Raw genomic sequence first — 22261 nt, 5'->3', positions numbered from 1 at the left:
GCAAAATACACTTCCTCTCGTGTGTTTTAAGTCGAACACGTGTATGAACTCGGCTTTATGAACTCATACACTCTTTTTAAGATGTTTGCTTTTAACACATTTGTCACTGTTTTAAGTTTAATATAGGGATTATCTGGTAAAAATAGTGGACAGACATTTCTCTGTACTTCAGTGATTATAAGACAGCAGAGTGTGAACGGGACTTTTATTTTGGTGTGGCGATGTGACGTCATAAGGCTGCGCCGCGCTCCTGCATCTGTTGAGATTCGCCTAAAGAAAGGTTTGTTTTAAGCATTTAATCTGTTTAAAACGATAGAAACCGTTCAATGATTCATAATTGATTAACTATTGAATATAACATTGTAATGCTTTATCTAACTTTAATGAAGGCTATTTTGTTGGAGTAAATCGCATCCACACCGGTAAAAGATGCGTCTCATTTCTCTTCCTCTATCGTGAATCAGTTCATCATAAACACGAGTTCAGTCTCTGGCGAGTAGTGATGCAGAAACTGAACTTTTCGAAACTCCGAGTCAATTGAATCAAAAATTTTGCAAAATGATTCAGTGATTCGAATCGTGACTCGAATAAAACGGTGTAAATGAACGAGAACAAACACTAACATGTGTTATGACAACTTTAACACACTAACTGCAAATGTTTTCATGAAAGTGCAATCCTTAAAATAAAATCTGTAATTCATTAAATATCAAATGTTGATCATAAATGCCATGATGTGTCTGTAATCCCTCTCTGACTCTTACCAGTGACTGAACTGATTGAGACACTCAGAAATTGAAATTTGATTTTGCTTTCCTTTCTGTTTTTTTATTTTTATATCATCTTAAACAGGACAAACACTAAGATAAACTCTGGGTGAAGTGACTGAGATCCACGTGACACTATTATAAAGATGGAGTTTATTAAAGAGGAGAGTCAAGACATGAAGATTGAGGAAACATTCAGAGTGAAAGATGAAGAAACTGAGGAACAAACAGAAAAAGAGGAGAGTGAAGACGTGAAGATTGAAGAAACATTGAGAGTGAAAGATGAAGAAACTGAGGAACAAACAGAAAAAGAGGAGAGTCAAGACGTGAAGATTGAAGAAACATTCAGAGTGAAAGATGAAGAAACTGAGGAACAAACAGGTTGGTTTCATTCTCAAAGCTGAACTCACTCATTTGATCATTATTAAAATCTCCAGCTCTACAGAAATAGAGAATATACAGAAGTATAACCATACAACGATTTAATACTTAAGTACCCTAAACAAAACAATAATTTAGTGTTTTAAACCCAATATCTACTTGCTATAAACATTTTAATATCCCTGAACATAAATAAAGGGTAACTAAACCCTAAACCAACTTTTTTTAGTTAATGATCTGTAATACTGGGGCTTTATTAATACGCCTTATTCACCTACGTCACTTCCTTAAACCAAACCGAGGCTGTGGGGTACAGAAGTAAGGTTGGCGCTCAGCAGCTTCTGCCATCACGTTACTACACTGCCGCCGCATTGTTGTGTTCCCAGATGTACATCGTCAAATGAGGACGTGTTTGTTTCCAGGGCAACGCTGATGAGAGCTCGGGAGACTTGTCACAATAGACTGTAAAAAAATATGGAGGTAGTGTCCGTGACGTCACCCATAGGATTCTGATGAGCCGTTCTGAAGCTCAAAGTAGGGTCGAGCTGGTCTTGGCTGCATCTTGGCAGCGCGTCACTCCCGGATAAATGAAAATGGGCAAAAAGGCGGCACGTGGGCGGAGCTTAAGTGACGCGATGACTAACAGACAGCAGATAAACGGCTATCCACCTGTCACTCAAAGTGGCCACGCCCTTAATTATGCAGAACTTTAATGCTTTATATAATGTAATAGTGTATAATGTATAAAAAAATTCACCCCCCTCACAGTCGTCATGAAGGGCAAAATTAGCCGTATAGACCAAAACCACAATTTGTACCAGGCTGTAAACATGTCTTATAAACGGGTCCTAGAAAAAACAACATTAATGATGTGCATCTTTACCCAAAACATTGAGCACGTTTACATGCACACCAGTAAACTGCCAACGCAAGTAAACCGCGTTTACATGACTTAATTAATAAATCGGATTATTTCCTTGAAGTGACGTGTAAAATAATAATTTCCGTATCTGACTCCGAGTATTCCTAATGTTATGTCAGTTGTAATAAAGTTAAATAAAGCTTGCAACATGTGGAAATTTAGGACTCATATTATTCTCTCATGCAGTTACAGATGCAGCGTTTTAACTAAACCTCTTCTACTTCTGCTGCATGAGATGAGAACACATTTTTGCAAATGTTCTGGGTCTTAAAGCCCTGTCCAATTTTCAAAACCGCATCTTTTTCTATGCGGTTTGGCCATTCGTCCACGCTTAAATGCAGTATCCAGAGACTGAAACCGAACTTTTTTGAAAACTCTGGCCAGGGTGAAGATTTTTAGAAACTCTGGTTGCACTTGTGTCTTGTGGACCGTGAAACCAGAGATTTTGGCTTGTTGTGTCAGAACCGGAACCGGCAATAACCTTATTTCCAGGCTTCTGATTGGCATGGCTTTATGGTTAGGGTTATATTGCCACTTGTTGGTTTGGCATGCTCTTGACAGCGCTTCCTAGTGTGTAATGCGTTTTCATGTGGACGCGATTTTATTTTTATTTTTTTAAACGGCGGAGGGAAATACACGGTTTATAAAAATACCCATGTACGTGTGGACTAGGCCAAAGAGTCTGTGTTTGTGACAAATTTCCTTCTTTCTTTCATACAAAACGCTCGCTCTGTCTGGATGCGTTTAAATCTGCTCTAAGGATGCGTTCCTGTCACGTATCCCACATGCGCACTTCAATAAGCCCACAGAAAGCAGGTTAATGCGTTTACATGCTGCGCAAAATCGGGGTAAGAGGCAAAAAGCTACCTGTGTCAACCTGTTTATGTTTAAGCCGTTTATGACCGTACTCCGATAAAAGAAAACGGATTACCGCATTTACATGACCATGTTCGTTGTCGGCTTATTAAGCATAATCTGCTTAATAATAATAATACTTTTTATTTATATAGCGCCTTTCCCAAGCTCAAGGTCGCTGTACAAGAAAATACATACGTAAACATAGTATCAATGAAGAACAATGTAGAACATAGACATACAAATATACAGGGAAGAGGGGGGAGGAGAAAGAAAGAAAAAAAAACCTAGGCAGAGGATGGTTGGAAATATACTGTAATGTATGTTTTTAGCGGTGTCGCGTAGAGATAGAGGGAGGGAATTCCAGGCTTAAGAACGTGCATGTAAACACACTCAATGTAAACTCTATTCAGACAGGACTAGTTTTTCAGGGGGACGTTAGAGAAATTTGTACTTGGCAGATTTGGACAGGATTAAAATCGCAAAGTCTTTTTTTCTCCCACAACCTCCAGGGTAAATTACATACTGTTTTTCGGCAAATTCAGCGGTCCTCTGAGAAATCTAATCCTGTCCGAATGGGCATGTCCGTCATATTATCCTAACACTTCTCCTCATGTGTTTTTTGACTTACCTGAGCTACCGTTTGCACACCAGTCTTCAGCATGCTGTCATTTAGTTTATTAATAATAATATTAATGTTTTTTTTATAGCGCCTTCTAGAACCCAAGGTTGCTTTACAAAGAAGTACAATAGTACAATCAATTGAAAAACAACGTTACAGTCAGCCTGCTTATTATTACAATCAAACAAGCAGATGGAGACAACAAATGACTACAGATAATGAACATAAGTTGAGAGCTACGGACGGAGCGTGAGCGCAATCCAGTGAAAGGTGGTAAAGAGTTCAGTGTGTCTGTGAAGGAGAGCTGTGAGGGCGTGCAATGATCACGGTGCAACGTCTCCATTAATTCATGCATGTAGTATAGTCTAATGTTTATTTTAAAGTATTGAATCACGATTCATTCGATTCTAAGCATTTTAACTCGATTATTGACCAAAATCAACGATTCAAAAATACATGTTTCAAGATCGATGCATTGAGAAAACGAGTGAATCGTTACCCCTAAGCTGAGGCTGTCAGGTGATTTTAATTTTTTTTAATTATCTGTGGGTATTTGATATGAGACTCAAGTAATCTCTGCGACTCTCCATGTGTGATCCTTGGAGAGTCTTTGGCCACTCAGACTATCCTCCTCATCATGCATTAAAGGGATAGTTCATCCATAAATCACCCTCAAGCCATCCTAGGTGAATATGACATATGATCTTTTTTCAGACAAATACAATCGTATTTATATTAAAGGGGTCACGAACTGGCTTTTAAAAAATAAAATTATACTGTTGCCTGAAGTCAACTTATGATGTTCGGATAGTTTTTACGTTCAAAAACATCATAATGAATAAGTAATATGCTATTTTATACCCTGTTATTTTAGTTGAGCCTAGCTCCTGAAATGCTTGCTTTTTATGGGCGTGCCGCATTGAAAACCTTGAAGTAAACGCCCACAGCTATGATTGGATTACAGTTTTGCATATTATAATAAGCTTCAGCTCCCCCATCAGTACATGTGGGAATTGTTTTGAAAGCGTGTGAGAAAAAGATTCGTCCACAGGGTTCACAAAATGTCTTTATAAAAAAAAACACAATTTTTTTTACTTCTCATCCACCCGCAATTTATTGGAATGCTATTTTTATTGGCCCATCTGATCAGTGGATATAACCGCAAACTGCATCACTAACACACACACACACACACACACACACACAAGTGCACACGTGCATCAGCAAAACTTCACAGCAGACAAATCAGCATGTTCAAAGCTTCAGCTATTGTATTTTTTATTTAAATATCAAGTCAAGACACTGAATAATGCACATCAAGAAAGGAATGTTATTTCACTATTTAAGATAGCCCATCGGGCAGGCCGGGGATACATTTTGGACGTCGGGTTTTGCAAGCCCTGGCCCGTACATGTTCTAGTCTGATCTCAAAACACAGGACAATGAACCAACAACACCTCAAATACAAAGGATACTCCAGCCTGTGACAGTGTGGTAAGTTATGTTTAGTTAGACATATAATAACTAGATATCAAACGATCTGTAACAATGCAACACTATCACACATAAAAAAACCTGTTTTACTCACATTGGTGTGTTGCTTCATTCCTGTTGGATCCAAATGGCACAGCATTGTTTTTAATCTCAGTCTGTCTGCAAATCCAGTCTCGACCTGTGTCTTGTTTACAAACGAATCCACAGTGAAATGAACAAGGAAGTTTTCAGCTCTGAAACTTACAGAATATTATTATATTACCATGACATTTTATATATCGAAAGTTGATTTCTCAATTCATGACCCCTTTAAAAAATGTCCTGTCTAATCCAAGCATTATAGTGGTAGTAAATGGCAGCCCAAAATTTGAGCCAACAATGAGCATCCATCCATTACAGAAAAGTAATCCATACAGCTCCGGGAGTTAATAAATGCATTCTGAAGTGAAACGATGGATTTGAGTAAGAAAAATATCCATATTTAACACCGTATAAAGTTAAATATATAGCTTCCTGCAGACGGACTTCTGGTGTAAAGTGTTGAAAAAGTGTGAAGCACTTGAAAGTGCTTGAATTTCAATCTAGGAACCTTGAAATGAATAATGTAAAAACATTGGACTATTTCCGCCACAATACCATTGTTACAGTTAGCGCTATTATATTAAATCCACGGTGAATGTTGGTGAAAACTTGCAATGTATACTTCTTATACCTTTCATATTTCTAATACCTCTTGATGGGTTCAACATTTCATTCAGTAACGTTAAAAAGCTTTGCTGAATAATGTTTGATGATTGCATTAGTTTGCATGTACTTGATCAAAGCTTCTATCACTTGTTTCTGCTTCTTCTTTGTTGTGTTACGATCCGGAGATTCTGTACTGATTCAGAAGATGTCATAGCGTCCCCTATGACACCAGTGAAAACATAGACTGCCGGAAACTCCTGTCAATGGCGGCAAAGCATTGTGTCATAAATGATAGAAAATCTCATCAATGGCATGAAAAGTTATATATGGGTGATATAGATTTTTGATAAAAAAAAAAATTAATCACGGAATCCATTCACAAATGGAGCTTTCTCTATAAAGTGGATGGTCACAAAGTTTTTGGATGAATAGATCAAAATAATGAATAGTCCATATCAATATCTTATTTATTGTACAGTGTCTGTGAATATTAAAGCTCATAAAGACAGAAATCTGAGGTCTGTTTGTTCTGCCCTAAATGAACGCTGCGGTTTTGTCTACTACTACACAAACTGTTCAGCATCTGCTGTTTCACTATATGAGGGCACATGAACTTCATCTGTAGTGTCAGTCACTTAATGAACAGTTTACCGTTCAATTTGATAAAACTTTTGACATTTGTCATTTCATATACCCAGGAAATCACAGGTCTTTATAACAACCAGTCAAAATAAAAGTTTGCGATAACATGAACTAATAAATATATTAGTATTGTACATTAGAGCTATTGTACTAATAAAAACTTCTGTTAAATCACCAAACTCCAGCAAAAAGCATGATTGTTGGTCAAACCGCCCAGCACTACTCCTTCCTTGATCAAACACACCTGTAAAATTCAACCCAACCCCCAAATTTAACTTTAAATCTTCAAGACTGTTTGAAATTAAAGGCAGGCGTCTTTCATTAAAGCGTAACTCTGCAAGACAGTGGCCCTCCAGAACCAAAGCTGCCCACCCCAGATCCCTAGGATAGGATAGGTTATATATCATACTACCCTATACCCTGCTATTGATGCTTTAAATGTCTAAATTGTTTTGTGTCTGTTTTTGCCCTAGATCTCATGGCATTGAAAGAGGCAAGTCATGTACTTAATGAAAGGAAAGAAAAGAAAGCCCATTATGATAAACATCATGATTTCATGACTGGAGAAAGATCGACACAGGCTAAAAATACTTCCTCACAAAAAAGAGCTCAAAAGACAGGAACTAAAAGTTATTCCACCTGCCAACAGTGTGGAAAGAGTTTCACACACAAAGGAAACTTTAACGTTCACATGAGAATTCACACTGGAGAGAAGCCTTTCACCTGCCAACAGTGTGGAAAGAGTTTCAGACGTAAAGGAAACTTTAACGTTCACATGAATATTCACACTGGAGAGAAGCCTTTCACCTGCCAACAGTGTGGAAAGCGTTTCAATCATAAAGGAAACCTTGAAGTCCACATGAGTATTCACACTGGAGAGAAGCCTTACACCTGCCAACAGTGTGGAAAGAGTTACAGACATAAAGGAAACCTTGAAGTCCACATGAGAATTCACACTGGAGAGAAACCTTTCACCTGCCAACAGTGTGGAAAGAGTTTCAGACGTAAAGAAATCATTGACAGGCACATGAGAGTTCACACTGGAGAGAAACCTTTCACCTGCCAACAGTGTGGAAAGAGTTTCAGACGTAAAGGAAACCTTGAAGTCCACATGAATATTCACACTGGAGAGAAGCCTTTCACCTGCCAACAGTGTGGAAAGAGTTTCAGACGTAAAGAAATCATTGACAGGCACATGAGAGTTCACACTGGAGAGAAACCTTTCACCTGCCAACAGTGTGGAAATAATTTCAGACATAAAGGACACCTTGAAGTCCACATGAATATTCACACTGGAGAGAAGCCTTTCACCTGCCAACAGTGTGGAAAGAGTTTCAGACGTAAAGAAATCATTGACAGGCACATGAGAGTTCACACTGGAGAGAAACCTTTCACCTGCCAACAGTGTGGAAATAATTTCAGACATAAAGGACACCTTGAAGTCCACATGAGAATTCACACTGGAGAGAAGCCTTACACCTGCCAACAGTGTGGAAAGAGTTTCAGACATAAAGGAAACCTTGAAGTCCACATGAGAATTCACACTGGAGAGAAGCCTTTCACCTGCCAACAGTGTGGAAACAGATTCAGATGTAAAGAAATCCTTGACAGTCACATGAGTATTCACACTGGAGAGAAGCCTTACACCTGCCAACAGTGTGGAAAGAGTTTCAATCAACAAGGAAGCCTTAAAGTCCACGTGAGAGTTCACAACAGAAAGAAGCCTCACACCTGCACTCTATAGCCGCGTTTCCACCGAAATTATCCGGAACAATTTGTACCAGGAACTTTTTTTACAGGAACCCTGCGCGCGGCTGCTCCTCCCAGTCAGCGTAAGACAGTAATAATTTTTGCGCGACACTGTCTGCAACAATAACAAGTATGGAGGAGATGCAAGCAGCGCTGCTTTTGGTAGTTATGTATTGTTTTAATAAAGAGGTCATTAAAGGGGTGGTAAAACACATTGTTTTGAAGGCTTGATTGTGTTTGTGGGGTGCACTGTAACATGTGTTCATGCTTCGTTTTAAAAAAAAAAATCATTATTTTTCATATATTTGACATTTATTCTACACTGCTCTGTCCCTCCTTGTAAAACGGTCTGATGCTTTCCGGGTTGTATGAAGCCAGTCCCTCAAAAATACGCAATGGGCTCAGATTGGTTAGCTGGCCCAGTGTGTTGTGATTCGCTAACCGCAGTGCACGTTTGTCGGAAACGTCATGCCCCTTACCGGTAGACTGTGCTTTGGTCAGTATTAGAAACGATGGCGTCAATAAAACCATACCAATCTGAGCCCGAATCAGACCCAGAACATTTTAGTAAAGATGATCGAGCAGAACCTGTTCAGTCCTAATGAGTAAAGACTGCGGATCTATAGTGATCGCTACTGAATGGCACTGTTACTTTTGTATTTTTAGAACGATTATAGCCAAATATCTGTCGCAAGAACTAACCCAAAACACTAAACACTGGCTTTACTATAGTAGCCAAATCACACACAGAACCATGTTTAGCAAGCCTGTAGATAAATAATACATAAAAGCTCTAATCAAAGAATCATTTACACTAATGCCAAGTTCGCTGTTGAGATTTTAACGTTAGTGTTTGTAACGTTAGGTGTTCGTCGGATAACATTAAGTATGAATAAGCATTTAACAGACTGGTTTGCAGAACAGTGTTGTCATCTGTTTACTTCCTTGCTACAACCTATTACAGGAAAACACATCGATGAAAAATAAATCAGACTTACAGGTTGTGGCCCGTAAACAGCTTCTGTTTGTAAATCCAGCTTTCAGGTCAAGCCGTTGTGCATATCCTGTATTGAACTCGCGAACATTGTGAAAGTTTTCCTCCGTGAAATGTGCTGCGGGAGGGAGCCCCGCGCGCGTCGTGCATTCACACACTGGCCGCGTTTGTCTCACGCAGCTGACGTTGAGCAAATCCGGTGTTGAACTCGCGAACATTGTGAAAGTTTCCCTCCGTGAGATGTGCTGCGGGAGCCCCGCACGTGCCTGTTCCCTTCTGTCTCATACACATGTGCATATAACATGCTGTATGTTAAACGCTCTGCAACGCACCCCTGTCCCTATGAAGCCTGAACAAAGCAAGTACCCCAGACCTGCAATCCGGATGAATATAACAGCGTTTCCTCGGCATCGCGGCAACAACACTCCAGCCTAACTATACCACAACAGCGCCGCGATACAAAATGGCCTCACCCCCCTTATTTAATATTCTCGGAGGAGAGGTTTATGTAAATATTGAGCCTAGTGATGTCACCAACCCTGGAGGAATGTGTGTAGTCGCCTACTGGCCGTTTGCTGTAGTTCTTAGAAATGGATTTCTTTAAAAGCAAATATCTCCCTTTGCTTTAAACTTTGAACGTTGTAACTTTGCAGATGTTGTTTATCCTCAAGCAGCAACATTACACGCTAGCTAAAGTTAGAATAGTGAAATCGTGGTTTACCACCCCTTTAACAAAACGGTGGAAAAGAGACGAGCACTGATACTAAAGCGTATTCTGAAAGCTCGTAAAGCTAGATTTAAAATAAGACAACGTATGTTATTATCAGCTATTACGGACATTGACCGTGAGATGGCTGAGATGAACACGCGCCATCAGACAGAAAGAGCAAGACTGATATTTACTGAACGCAGAACAAATCTCGCGAAAGACTTTTAAAAATGTCGGTTGAAATAAAACGCTGCGTGAGTTCAACCAATCAGCATGTTCAGCATCCAAGTCCCACCCCCGAAAGTTCCTGAACTTTGAAAAAGTACTAGCCCGGGAGCAGGGCCTCTTGGAGGGGGAAATATTTACCCGGAACTTCATTTAGACCCTGGTTCCTGCGGTTGAAACACACAGAGTACCAGCCCAAAGTTCCTAGTTCCTGGGGAAAGTTCCTGCGGTGGAAACGTGGCTTATGTGGGAATAGCTTCACATGGAAAGTAAGCCTTAGGGAACACATGAATGTTCACACTGGAGAAAAGCCATTTACATGTGATCAGTGTTGAAAGGGTTTAAGATGTAAATGAACCCTTAATTACCACATGATAATTCACACTGGAGAGACGCCATTAATATGTGGTCAGTGTGGAAAGGGTTTCAGATTTAAAAATAACCTTAAAGCTACACTGTGTAACTTTTTTAGTCTATTCTTAGCTAAAAACACTTAGTTCTTTCAAAAATATATGTGCTCATTAATGTATATTTACTTCTTTCAAGTAATAAAGTATTCTCGTAAGTTTATAATATGCCATTGAAAATACATAAGGTAATGGGATCTAACGGTGGTCGCCATGTTGCCCCTCCATCTTGAAAGTACATTAGCCAAAGAGGGACATACCCGTAAATTCAAGCTTCGCTTTTCGCGTTTTAACCTGTTTTAATACTCGATGGCACTGTACAAAATTCTCTGCCTCGCGCATGTGCGCGTCAACTTGTTCAGACTTGTCTGGTGCATGCGCAGAGAGTTTTCATCTCAGCAGCGTCCAGTAACAGAGTTATACGGAGTTTTCCTGGCTTGTTTATTCCTCAAAAGTCTGTTTTTCCTTGTGTGGTATTTCTGTGCGTTAATAACTCCGTAAGTAATAATAGTTATTGTCATTGTAGATGTGTTTCAGAGTGTCATTGCGTAATTCAGTTGATGTCACCTCAGAAGTATTTTTGTGTCAACATAATTTTTTTACAGTCTATGGTCAACATACAATAGCGTAATGCTCACCTATTTGAATAATCATTCAGTTATTTTGTTATCAACAATGTTTATTCGTTTATAGAAAATATTTGCTTGTAATGTATGTTGATGGAAATATGTATCAGGTCTGATCGGCATATTAACAATTGTTATACAGAGCGCACTGCAGTGCTAACGTTAATGACTTACATTACAGACTTACAGCGCCGCACACACTTTTGTAACCGGACACCGCTTGTTAGCAGCAGCAGCGGCAGCTCCGCTCCTTTTAATGCAGCTGCCTTTAGCGCCTATATATGGTACAATAAGCTCTGGTTTACGGTTACATTTTACAAATGTAATTTATAAGTATAGTTATACAGTTCTTAACTGTGTATGTATATTTACCATCCTTATTTGTTCTCTCACAGAAACCACATTTATGTACATATCCACGCAAACCTGTTTATGCCTTGTAATTGGATGACTGAATAAACATTACTATCATCAAAGTTCACTCTGGATTAGCTGCAGTTCTTTCTAGCCGAATAATTAGGCCAGTTGAGTTCCAACCATCCCACTGCGCACAGAATATCCCACAGGCACCGTGTCGAATGTGGACGAGGTCGAACTGGAAGCCATGTTAATCTTGGACTAAATCGGCCACCGTAGGAGTTGAAACGAAATCGGAATTGAGAGGAACAGAAACAAAAATTCACTGGATGGTCATATACCTTTTCACCACTAGATGGCGGAAAATATCACACAGTGTAGCTTTAATGCCATCTTTAGACTGCATGATTTTAAAACTGGTCGGATCACAGTTCTATGGATATGTAGTTCTATATATATATATATCACCATTTGCCAGAACCATTAGGTGGTTTCCGTAAGAAGCATTCCCATACAATTCTCTTCCATTGCTCCATTCTGTTCAACAGCACTGCATTTATCTATTCTGTGTTCACATCATTTATTGGTCTTATTGTTTCATTCATTACTTTTCTTTTTGGTTATTAGTTTACTATCCTTTGGAAGTGCATATTCATTACTAACATTATTAATCGTTGAAGTATTTACTCTTGCATATCTATTGTTAATAAATTTCATTCATTTTATTACACTGTGTCTTCAATGTGTTGATGATCAAAGACTCTACTAGTTGTCCAGACTCACAAATCCTTCAGATAAATCAGCTGACCAACTCCCTTTAATTTACATTATTTCTGAATTATTGAACAGTTCTTTTGGGAGTGTTCTTATATTGGGAGTGTTGGGTTGGGTTGGGGGGGGGGGGGGATTCATCTGATACACTCATAACCACACCTTAAGTGACACATGATCTAAAAATCACTACATCATCGGTGAATTGAGTAAAAATCACTACACCGTTTACTTTGAGGTCCATATATTCATCTGTTGCTACATTAGGCCCATCAAAATGAAGTGAAAAACTAAGAAATACTGTTGAACGACTCTTACAGGCCAACATACGCTACTAGTCAGTGGATTTTCAGCAGACAGTCAATAGATACAATAGATATTACCGACACTCAGGCGCGGATTAACGCACAGCCTAGGGGCCCCCCGTGGCCAGATTTTTTAAAATATTTTTTTTTATTCAGCTCGAACAAAAATAAAAACGCTGAAGAAGATGTGCTCTCCTAATCTAGAGGCGCACTTCATAAACTAAGCCTTTCTACTCGCCGCGGGAGTTTTCCTCGTGAATGTTTACATTCCTCCAGACGCGCGTGTGAGCGCGGCGCTACAACAGCTGGCTGAACAAATAGCTGAGACTGAACAAAGGTATCCAGACTCTCTTTTAATCATTCTTGGGGATTTTAACAGAGCAAATCTCTCCTGTGAACTGCCAAAATACAGACAGCACATGTCCCACCAGAGACAGTAATATACTGGACCACTGTTACACAACAATAAAGAATGCATAATACTCCGTCCCACGGGCAGCTTTGGGGCTCTCTGATCACTGTGTGGTTCATCTTATACCGACCTACAGGCAGAAACTGAAATCAGCTAAACCGGTAATAAGGACTGTAAAAAGATGGACTAATGAAGCAGAGCTGGACTTACAAGCCTGCTTCGATTGCACTGATTGGACTGTTTTCGAAGCTGCTACCACTGATCTGGACGAGCTCACAGATACTGTTACATCATTCATCTCCGTCCTACCCTGCCTTTCAAAAGTCTTTGAAAGTCAAGTCAATAAACAGATAATAGGTCATCTTGAGTCACATCATTTCCTCTCTGATATGCAATCTGGTTTCAGAGTTGGTCATGGGTGCACCTCAGCAACACTAAAGGTCCTAAACGATGTTATAACAGCTCTCGACCAAAAACAACATTGTGCTGCTGTTTTCATTGACTTGGCCAAAGCTTTCGATTCTGTCAACCACAGTATTCTCATTGGAAAACTTAAGGCCCTGGGTCTCTCAAACACGTGCCTTTCCTGGTTTTCTAATTATTTCACTGACAGATTTCAGTGTGTTAAGTCTGAGGGCTTGCTGTCTGAGCCTTTGGCTGTATCTATGGGGGTGCCCCAAGGCTCGATTCTTGGCCCAATGTTATTCTCTGTTTATATTAATGATGTCGCTCGTGCTGCGGGCAACTCTTTTATTCATCTCTATGCAGACGATACCGTTCTGTACACTTCAGGCTCAACATTGGACAACGTTTTAGAAAAACTTCAAAAGAGTTTTGAAGACATTCAATTAGCCTTCTGTGATCTTCAATTGTCTCTAAATTCTAGTAAAACAAAATGCATGATTTTTAATCGGACACATTCTGTATCTTCGTGCCCAATAAACATCACCACCTTGAATGGGTCTAAGCTGGAATATGTGGAGAAATACAAATATCTAGGGGTCTGGCTAGACCCCTCGCTTTCCTTTCAAACCCACATAAACCATCTTCAGTCAAAGATCAAGTCCAGGATCGGGTTTCTATTCAGAAATAAAGCTTCATTTACTCTTCCTGCAAAACAGGCCCTTGTGAAAATGACCATCATCCCAATGCTTGACTTTAGTGATGTTGTATACAGAACTGCTTCTAATTCTTTACTCAAGAAATTGGACGTTGTTTACCACAGTGCTATTCGCTTTATTACTAAAGCCCCATACAACACCCACCACTGCACTCTTTACTCACTAGTTGGATGGCCTTCGTTACACAACCGGCGCCTAAATCACTGGTATCAGTTAATTTACAAGTCCATACTAGGCAAACACCATCTTTTTCATCGATGGCAAGATGGCGCCGCCGTGCTCGGTCGCCGTTCAGGTCGCTCCGCTAAGACTTTGCTTTTATTTATTATTCTACTCTCTTTTACTCTCTATTTTTTCCAACGGATCATCTGCTTTGATCTGTTACGACAGCAAAACACTTCTGGAAATTGGCTACCGCTACACTGACCTGTTTCAGGACACTTTCTCCAATCTTCCATCTGAGATTCGCCGGGACGCCGAGTTGAACAATGGCCACTCGAGTCGACGGCGAAGATTCAAAAAACACCGCGGGAAACGCGCTGGGATCCGCAACAGACTGAGAAAAAGAGCATTCAGTCCTCCTCTCCCGAGCATTTTGCTCGCAAATGTCCAATCCTTGGAGAATAAGATGGACGATCTTAGAGCCAGGATAAGTTTTCAACGGGACATGAGAGACTGCAACATCTATTGTCTGTCCGAAACATGGCTCACGCCAGCGGTCCCGGATACAGCCGTGACGCCGTCCGAGAACTTCTCTGTTTTTCGGATGGACAGAACAGCCGAGACCGGGAAATCTAAAGGCGGTGGAGTGTGTTTCATGATAAACAAGAAATGGTGCGATCCTAGGAACATCTCCATTCTTTCGCGATCCTGCTCGCCTCACTTGGAACATTTAACTCTCATGTGCCGGCCTTTCTACCTGCCGAGGGAGTTTTCCTCGGTCATCACCACTGCCGTTTATATTCCACCACAGGCAGACACGGGGCTGGCTTTATCTGCCCTCCATGATGTGACCAGCGGCTTCATAAACAAACACCCCGACGCTGCTTTCATCGTCGCGGGTGATTTTAACAAAGCTAACCTAAAGAAAGTATTGCCAAACTTTCACCAGCATGTCTCCTGTCCCACACGAGGAGCAAACACACTGGATCATTGCTACTCTCCGTTTAAGAACGCCTACAAAGCTCGTTCACAGCCAGCTTTTGGCAAATCGGACCATGCCGCCATTTTCCTCACACCGGAATATAAACAAAGGCTCGTTCAAGAGCCCCCGGTGAGGAGGGAAGTCAAACGCTGGTCATCCCATTCAGAGATCACGCTACAGGCAGCTCTTGATGACGTCGACTGGGACATGTTCCGCGCGAGTTCTGAAGACGTCAGCGAGTTCACAGAAGTGGCGCTCTGCTTTATTAACACACTGACAGAGCAAGCCACACAAACAATAACTATAACGTCCTTCCCTAATCAGAAACCGTGGGTGGACAGTTCAATTCGCACTGCAGTAAACTCGCGCACCACCGCTTACAATGCCGGTCTCCTAACGGGGGATATGAGGGAGTACAAAGCTTCATGTTACGCCCTCCGGCGCGCCGTTAAAGCCGCAAAACTCCGCTATAAAGACAGAGTGGAATCTCATTTCCAACTCAACGACTCCCGGCGGATGTGGCAGGGACTGAGAACCATCTGTGCTTTTGGAACTAAATCCTCTGCAGAGGTGAGAGCTGATCCGTTGCTGGTGAACGAGTTAAACTCTTTCTACGCTCGCTTTGATGGTAATCGCGGCAGCGCGACTCCGGCGAGTGACGCGTCAGAGAGAGTCCCTCAGAGCAGCAACGGTCACGTGATCTCTGTCTCGGAGGACGAGGTTCGGAGGGCACTCAAACGTGTGGATGTCAGGAAAGCTGCTGGGCCGGATGGTATTTCAGGTCGTGTTCTGCGGTCCTGTGCTGATCAGCTCGCAGGGCTCTTTACATCCATATTCAACGAGTCCCTTGCTACATCTGTTGTCCCCACCTCCTTCAAACGATCCTCCATCATCCCTGTACCTAAGATCAGTAAACCCTCTTGCCTAAATGACTATCGTCCAGTGGCTCTCACATCTTTAGTCATGAAGGTCTTTGAGAGACTCATTAAAAACAACATTTGCTCCTCCATTCCTGACACTTTGGACCCTCTTCAGTTTGCCTATCGTCCCAATAGATCGACTGAAGATGCCATTTCTCACGTCCTTCACTCCTGCCTCACTCACATCGACAGCAAAAGTGGGAACTATGTCAGGCTGCTATTTATTGACTATAGCTCAGCCTTTAACACCATAGTTCCCATTAAGCTAACACACAAACTCCTGGATCTAGGCCTGAATTCTTCTCTCTGCCTCTGGATTGAAGATTTCCTCACTGGCAGACCCCAGGCGGTGAGAGTAGGCCAGTTCACCTCCACCTCCATCACCCTGAGTGTTGGAGCTCCACAGGGCTGTGTGCTGAGTCCCCTGCTCTACTCTCTCTACACCCATGACTGTTTGTCCACACACAGCTCCACCTCGATCATCAAGTTTGCTGATGATACTGTTGTCCTGGGTCTCATCTCCAACAACAATGAGACGGCATACTTGGACGAAGTGGAGCAACTGACATCATGGTGCCAGGACAACTGTCTCTCTCTGAATGTTAACAAGACCAAAGAACTGATTGTGGACTTCAGGAAGAGACAGCATCGGTCATACTCCCCTCTCATGATCAGCGGGACACCGGTAGAGAGAGTGAGCAGCTTCAAATACCTGGGAGTGAACATCTCCGAGGATCTGACCTGGACTACACACATCCAGACACAGGTGAAAAAAGCCAGGCAAAGACTGTACCACCTGCGCCAGCTGAGGAAATTCAGGGTTTCACCAGCCATCCTGAAAACTTTCTATCGAGGGGCGATAGAAAGTGTCCTGACTCAGTGCATCACAGCGTGGTACGGGAACAGCACCAGTCACGATTGCAAAGCCCTGCAAAGAGTGGTGCGCTTATCCGAGCGCATCTCAGGCTCAGCTCTCCCGCCTCTGCAGGACATCTACACCAAACGCTGCAGAGGTAGAGCTACCAAAATCATCAGAGACATAAATCACCCTGCAAACTCTCACTTCACCCTGCTGCCATCTGGTAAGCGCTTCCGTAGCCTGATGGCAAAGACTGAAAGACTCAGGAGGAGTTTCTTCCCCCAGGCCATCAGACTCCTGAACTCAGTCACGTGACTTCACTTCACCCCGCACACGCATAAACATCCAGTTTATACATTAACATTCACATACTGCCATTGCACTGCACTTTACGTTCCTATTGTTACTGTGTAACAACCTGTAATAAACCTGTCTGCACATCATACTCCTGTTTGCACATTATACTCCGATTTGCAATTATACCTATTGCTTGCACATTATACTTCTCTATATATAAATATATATATATATTATGTTAACCACTTATTTTTAAGTCTACAGTTTATCTCACTTATCATATCCACTTACTTTATATTTTATATTTTAATTTTATTTTTTTATTTTTATCTTATTTCCTATTTTTATCTTACTTGATTTATTTATAACTCTACTTATGTTAATACTTTTATTCTAATTTTATTCTATTTCTATTTTAATTTCCCTTGTGTTCTTGTAACTGTTATTTGCACTGTCCATGGAGCGGACCTGTTTACATTTCACTGCCAGTTGTATATTGTGTATATAACTGTGTATGTGACAAATAAAACTCTTGAATCTTGAATCTTGAATATTCCTTTATTTTTTCTGTTGACTGAAAACATTTGGGTTTGACATCCAAAAATGTATATGAGACAAAAGATCAATCTTTCAGCTTTTATTTCCAGGCATTTACATCTGGATTTGATACACAACTTATAAGATATAACCTTTTGTTTGAACCCACCCATTTCTCATGTGACCAAAAGTATTGGAACATGTGACTGACAGGTGTGTTTTGTTGCCCTGGTGTGTCCTATTACATTGATTATTCAAACAATAAATAGCACTAAATGTCTGCCCTCAGTTTCAGATTTGGGTTTTGCCTGTGCAGACTGCATTTATAGTTAGACGTGTAACCAACATGAAAACCAGAGAGCTGTCAATGGGTGAAAAACAAGCAATTGTGAAGCTGAGAGAAGATGGAAAATCAATCAGAGCTATTGCACAAACATTGACCATAGCAAGTACAACCATTTGGAATGTCCTGAAGAAGAAAGAAACCACTGGTGTACTAAGTAACAGACCTCGAATGGGTAGACCAAGAAAAACATCAGCTGTTGACGACAGAAACATTGTGAGAGCTGTAAAGAAAGACCCTAAAACAACTGTTAGTGACATCAGCAACAACCTCAAGAGGGCAGGAGTGAAGGTATCACAGTCTACTGTCCGCAGAAGACTTCATGAACAAAAGTACAGTGGCTACACCAGAAGATGCAAACCTCTCATTAGCAAGAAGAATTAGAAGGCCAGGCTGGAATTTGCCAAAAACTACAGAGACAAGCCTCAAACATTCTGGGGCAAAGTTTTATGGACTGATGAGACAAAGATTAACCTCTACCAAAGTGATGGAAAGGCTAAAGTTTGGAGAAAAAAAGGATCTGCTCATGACCCCAAACATACAAGCTCATCTGTGAAACACGGTGGAGGTAATGTCATGGCTTGGGCTTGCATGGCTTCTTCTGGGACGGGCTCATTGATCTTCTTTGATGATGTAACACATGATGGCAGCAGCAAAATGAACTCTGAAGTGTACAGAAACATTTTGTCTGCCAATTTACAGGAAAATGCAACCAAACTGATTGGGAGATCCTTCATCATGCAGTAAGATAATGACCCAAAACACAGTGCCAAAGCAACAAAGGAGTTCATCAGGGGCAAAAAGTGGAAGGTTTTAGACTGGCCAAGTCAATCTCCAGACTTAAACCCTATAGAGCATGCATTTTACCTGCTAAAAAAGAGACTGAAGGGAGTAACCCCCCAAAACAAACAACAACTGAAAGAGGCTGCAGTGGAAGCCTGGAAAAGCATTACAAACGAAGAATGCAAAAGTTTGGTGATGTCAATGGGTCATAGGCTTGATGCAGTTATTGCAAGCAAAGGATTTTCAACTAAATATTAAGTCTTATTCACTTTAATCTATTTTAAGTTAATCTGTTCCAATACTTTTGGTCACATGAGAAATGGGTGGGTTCAAACAAAAGGTTATATCTTCTAAGTTGTGTATCAGATCCAGATGTAAATACCTGGAAATAAAAGCTGAAATGTTGATCTTTTGTCTCATATAAATTTTTGGATGTCAAACCCAAATGTTTTCAGTCTACAGAAAAAATAAAGGAATAGTCCTCACTGTTCCAATACTTTTGGAGGGGACTGTATGAAAGATGACCTCAGTCCATTAACTCGGACTCGGCGAAAAGTTCTGCATTTAGAAGAGACGTGTATTCACAACACAAACAAAGCAGCAGTTGTCCCAAGGCAGGCCGCAAACGCTTCCTTGCGATGGTAGCTATCCCTGAGCAACAGCACGCTGACACATGAATCTCGCAGGCAATACGCAGTGCGCGAGTCAACAATGACACGTTATTCCGTTCAATCCGGTGGAAAACGGGGTAGCCGCAACAAAGCAAGGAATTCTGCGACACCACCAAAAACTGGGTGGACCCAAACAACACGAGCCTTCAGCGTCACGCACTACCCAGGGTTACGTTCGAGCTATAACATGCTCCTCCTGACCTGATTGGCCACCACGAGCCAATAGTAAACCGGCTAGAAAGAATAAAGCCAATATAACTAAATGGGGAGGAGGGACTGAGTCCAACCACAGTCCATCCTGCCACAATCTACCCTGCCTTTTAAATCGGCGCCACGACGATGGGCCACCAGAAGGATAAGTCAGGTGAACCATTTGTATTAACGAAACAGTGCTCATCTCCCTAACACATTGATCTTGGGAGATGGTGGGGATTAGAGTGTTGTCCAGCCGTTGACCGGGAGGACTGTCGTACTCTCACTTCCGTCCCATCCGAAAGGCCAGGCAACACAGCCACACCAGGAAGTGGTGAACAACTCACATCCACTTGAGGAGCTGAAAGGGGCGACATACTGTGATCGTTAATAACTAACCCCGTTGCCGGAGACTCAGATTCGAACGCTGGCTGGCCCTGGATCATCAAGTCATAATTGCCCAGCCATTCATCCTGCCGGGTTACATATGAAGTGGATGGCTGGGTGACAGTTTGGTTGGTAACAGGAGGCAGGGGCATTGGCACATTCTCACAAACCACCGGTTTCAACAGGGAGCGATGCACCTGCCGAGCCTTGCTCAGGTCACCTACTGGTGCCACGGTATATACCGTGCCACCCTCTTTCGGTGCTTTCAGTACCTGGTGCCTGACTGAGCTCCACATGTCATGAATTTTGTGGCGCCCCCTTACACTGAGATCACGGTGATATACTAACTGGCCCTCCTGTAACGGTACCTCTCGAACTCGCTGGTCATGGTTTGTCTTACGGCGTGTAGCTGCTGCTTGCAGCCGCTCTCTGGCTCCATGAAATGCAAGGTGCAACCGAGCCTGATGTTCTTGGATCCATTCATGAACAGTGACCCCAGAGGGCTCAGGGACATTACCCAATAGAAAATCCAACGGTAACCGTGGTTCTTGCCCGAACATCAAGAAGAATGGTGACTCCCCTGTGGCCTGGTGGGGGGTGGTATTATAACAATACAAGATTTGGGGCAAGCAAGTGTTCCAGTCTCTTTTTTGTGAGACTGGTAAGGTTCGTAACAGGTTGTGCATGGTCCTATTAAAACGTTCGCACTGCCCGTTTCCAGCTGGGTGATACGGAGTAGTGCGCGTCTTCTGGATCCCATATAAACCACAAAGCTGCTGAATAAGCCCATTTTCAAAACTGCGGCCCTGGTCCGAATGAATTCGGCCAGGGACCCCAAACTTTGAAAACCACTCCCCCACCAGCACCCGTGCCACTGTAGGGGCACGTTGATCGCTAGTCGGGACCGCCAACGTATACTTGCTAAAAATATCAGTCATTATCAAGACATTCTCCTGCCCACTCCTAGCTGGCTCTAGAGTAGTAAAATCAATTGCCAAGATTTCATTGGGTCGCCCCGCCAGCAGGTGGCCCATGAAACTCTGTGCAGCAGGATGATTGTTTTTGGCAACCTGACATCTTTCGCACAACTGACACCAGCGTGCCACATCCGAAGCCATACCTGGCCAAAAACACCACTGCCGCAAAAGCTCCAGGGTCCTTTCGGTTCCCTGGTGGCCATGCTGCTGATGGGCATGTGTTAATACTTCTTTTTGCATGGCCTCGGGCAGCAACAATTGCCATACTATTTCTCCCCCGTCTGAACGGAAGACCTTACGGTAAACCCCACCATCCCACTCCACTAAACGGTCCCACTGTTTCAGCAGGGCCAACGTCTGTGGTGGGACCTGTTTGCGCTCTTGAGAGCTAGGCCGTTCCCCCCGCCTCCAAAAGACCAAAGCTTCCTGAATGGTAGGGTCTTCCTGCTGAAAAACGGCAATCTCAGCCGGGCACACAAGTGGCCAATGAGGCGATTTATATGAAAGATGACCTCAGTCCATTAACTCGGACTCGGCAAAAAGTTCCGCATTTAGAAGAGACGTGTATTCACAACACAAACAAAGCAGCAGTTGTCCCAAGGCAGGCCGCAAACGCTTCCTTGCGATGGTAGCTATCCCTGAGCAACAGCACGCTGACACATGAATCTCGCAGGCAATACGCAGTGCGCGAGTCAACAATGACACGTTATTCCGTTCAATCCGGTGGAAAACGGGGTAGCCGCAACAAAGCAAGGAATTCTGCGACACCACCAAAAACTGGGTGGACCCAAACAACACGAGCCTTCAGCGTCACGCACTACCCAGGGTTACGTTCGAGCTATAACATGCTCCTCCTGACCTGATTGGCCACCACGAGCCAATAGTAAACCGGCTAGAAAGAATAAAGCCAATATAACTAAATGGGGAGGAGGGACTGAGTCCAACCACAGTCCATCCTGCCACACATGCAATGAACAAAGTCTACAAAATTCGAACAAAAAAATATATTTGAAGGACTTTTGCGACTTTTACACGGCACCCCTGCTCTCGTCAGACGGCACCCCGGTTGGGAAACGCTGGCCTAAGCTACTGTCTGTGTACTGCC

At 42.2% G+C, this 22261-nt stretch overlaps 1 protein-coding gene across 1 annotated transcript; it reads left to right on the top strand.

Annotated features, from left to right (window-relative positions):
- Window positions 1–943: 943 nt before the first annotated feature.
- Window positions 944–13363, top strand: LOC307122441 (uncharacterized protein; the record flags this gene model as incomplete). The annotated part of the gene is made up of 3 exons (XM_079846426.1): window positions 944–1148; window positions 6844–7458; window positions 13332–13363. The coding sequence occupies 3 exons, from the start codon at window positions 944–946 to the stop codon at window positions 13361–13363; spliced, it is 852 nt and encodes a 283-aa protein (XP_079702552.1).
- Window positions 13364–22261: the final 8898 nt, after the last annotated feature.

Source organism: Gobio gobio (genome assembly GCF_949357685.1).
Source record: "Gobio gobio genome assembly, contig: scaffold_112, whole genome shotgun sequence".
Lineage (NCBI taxonomy): Eukaryota > Metazoa > Chordata > Actinopteri > Cypriniformes > Gobionidae > Gobio > Gobio gobio.
This window is presented reverse-complemented; position numbering and strand designations above follow the sequence as displayed.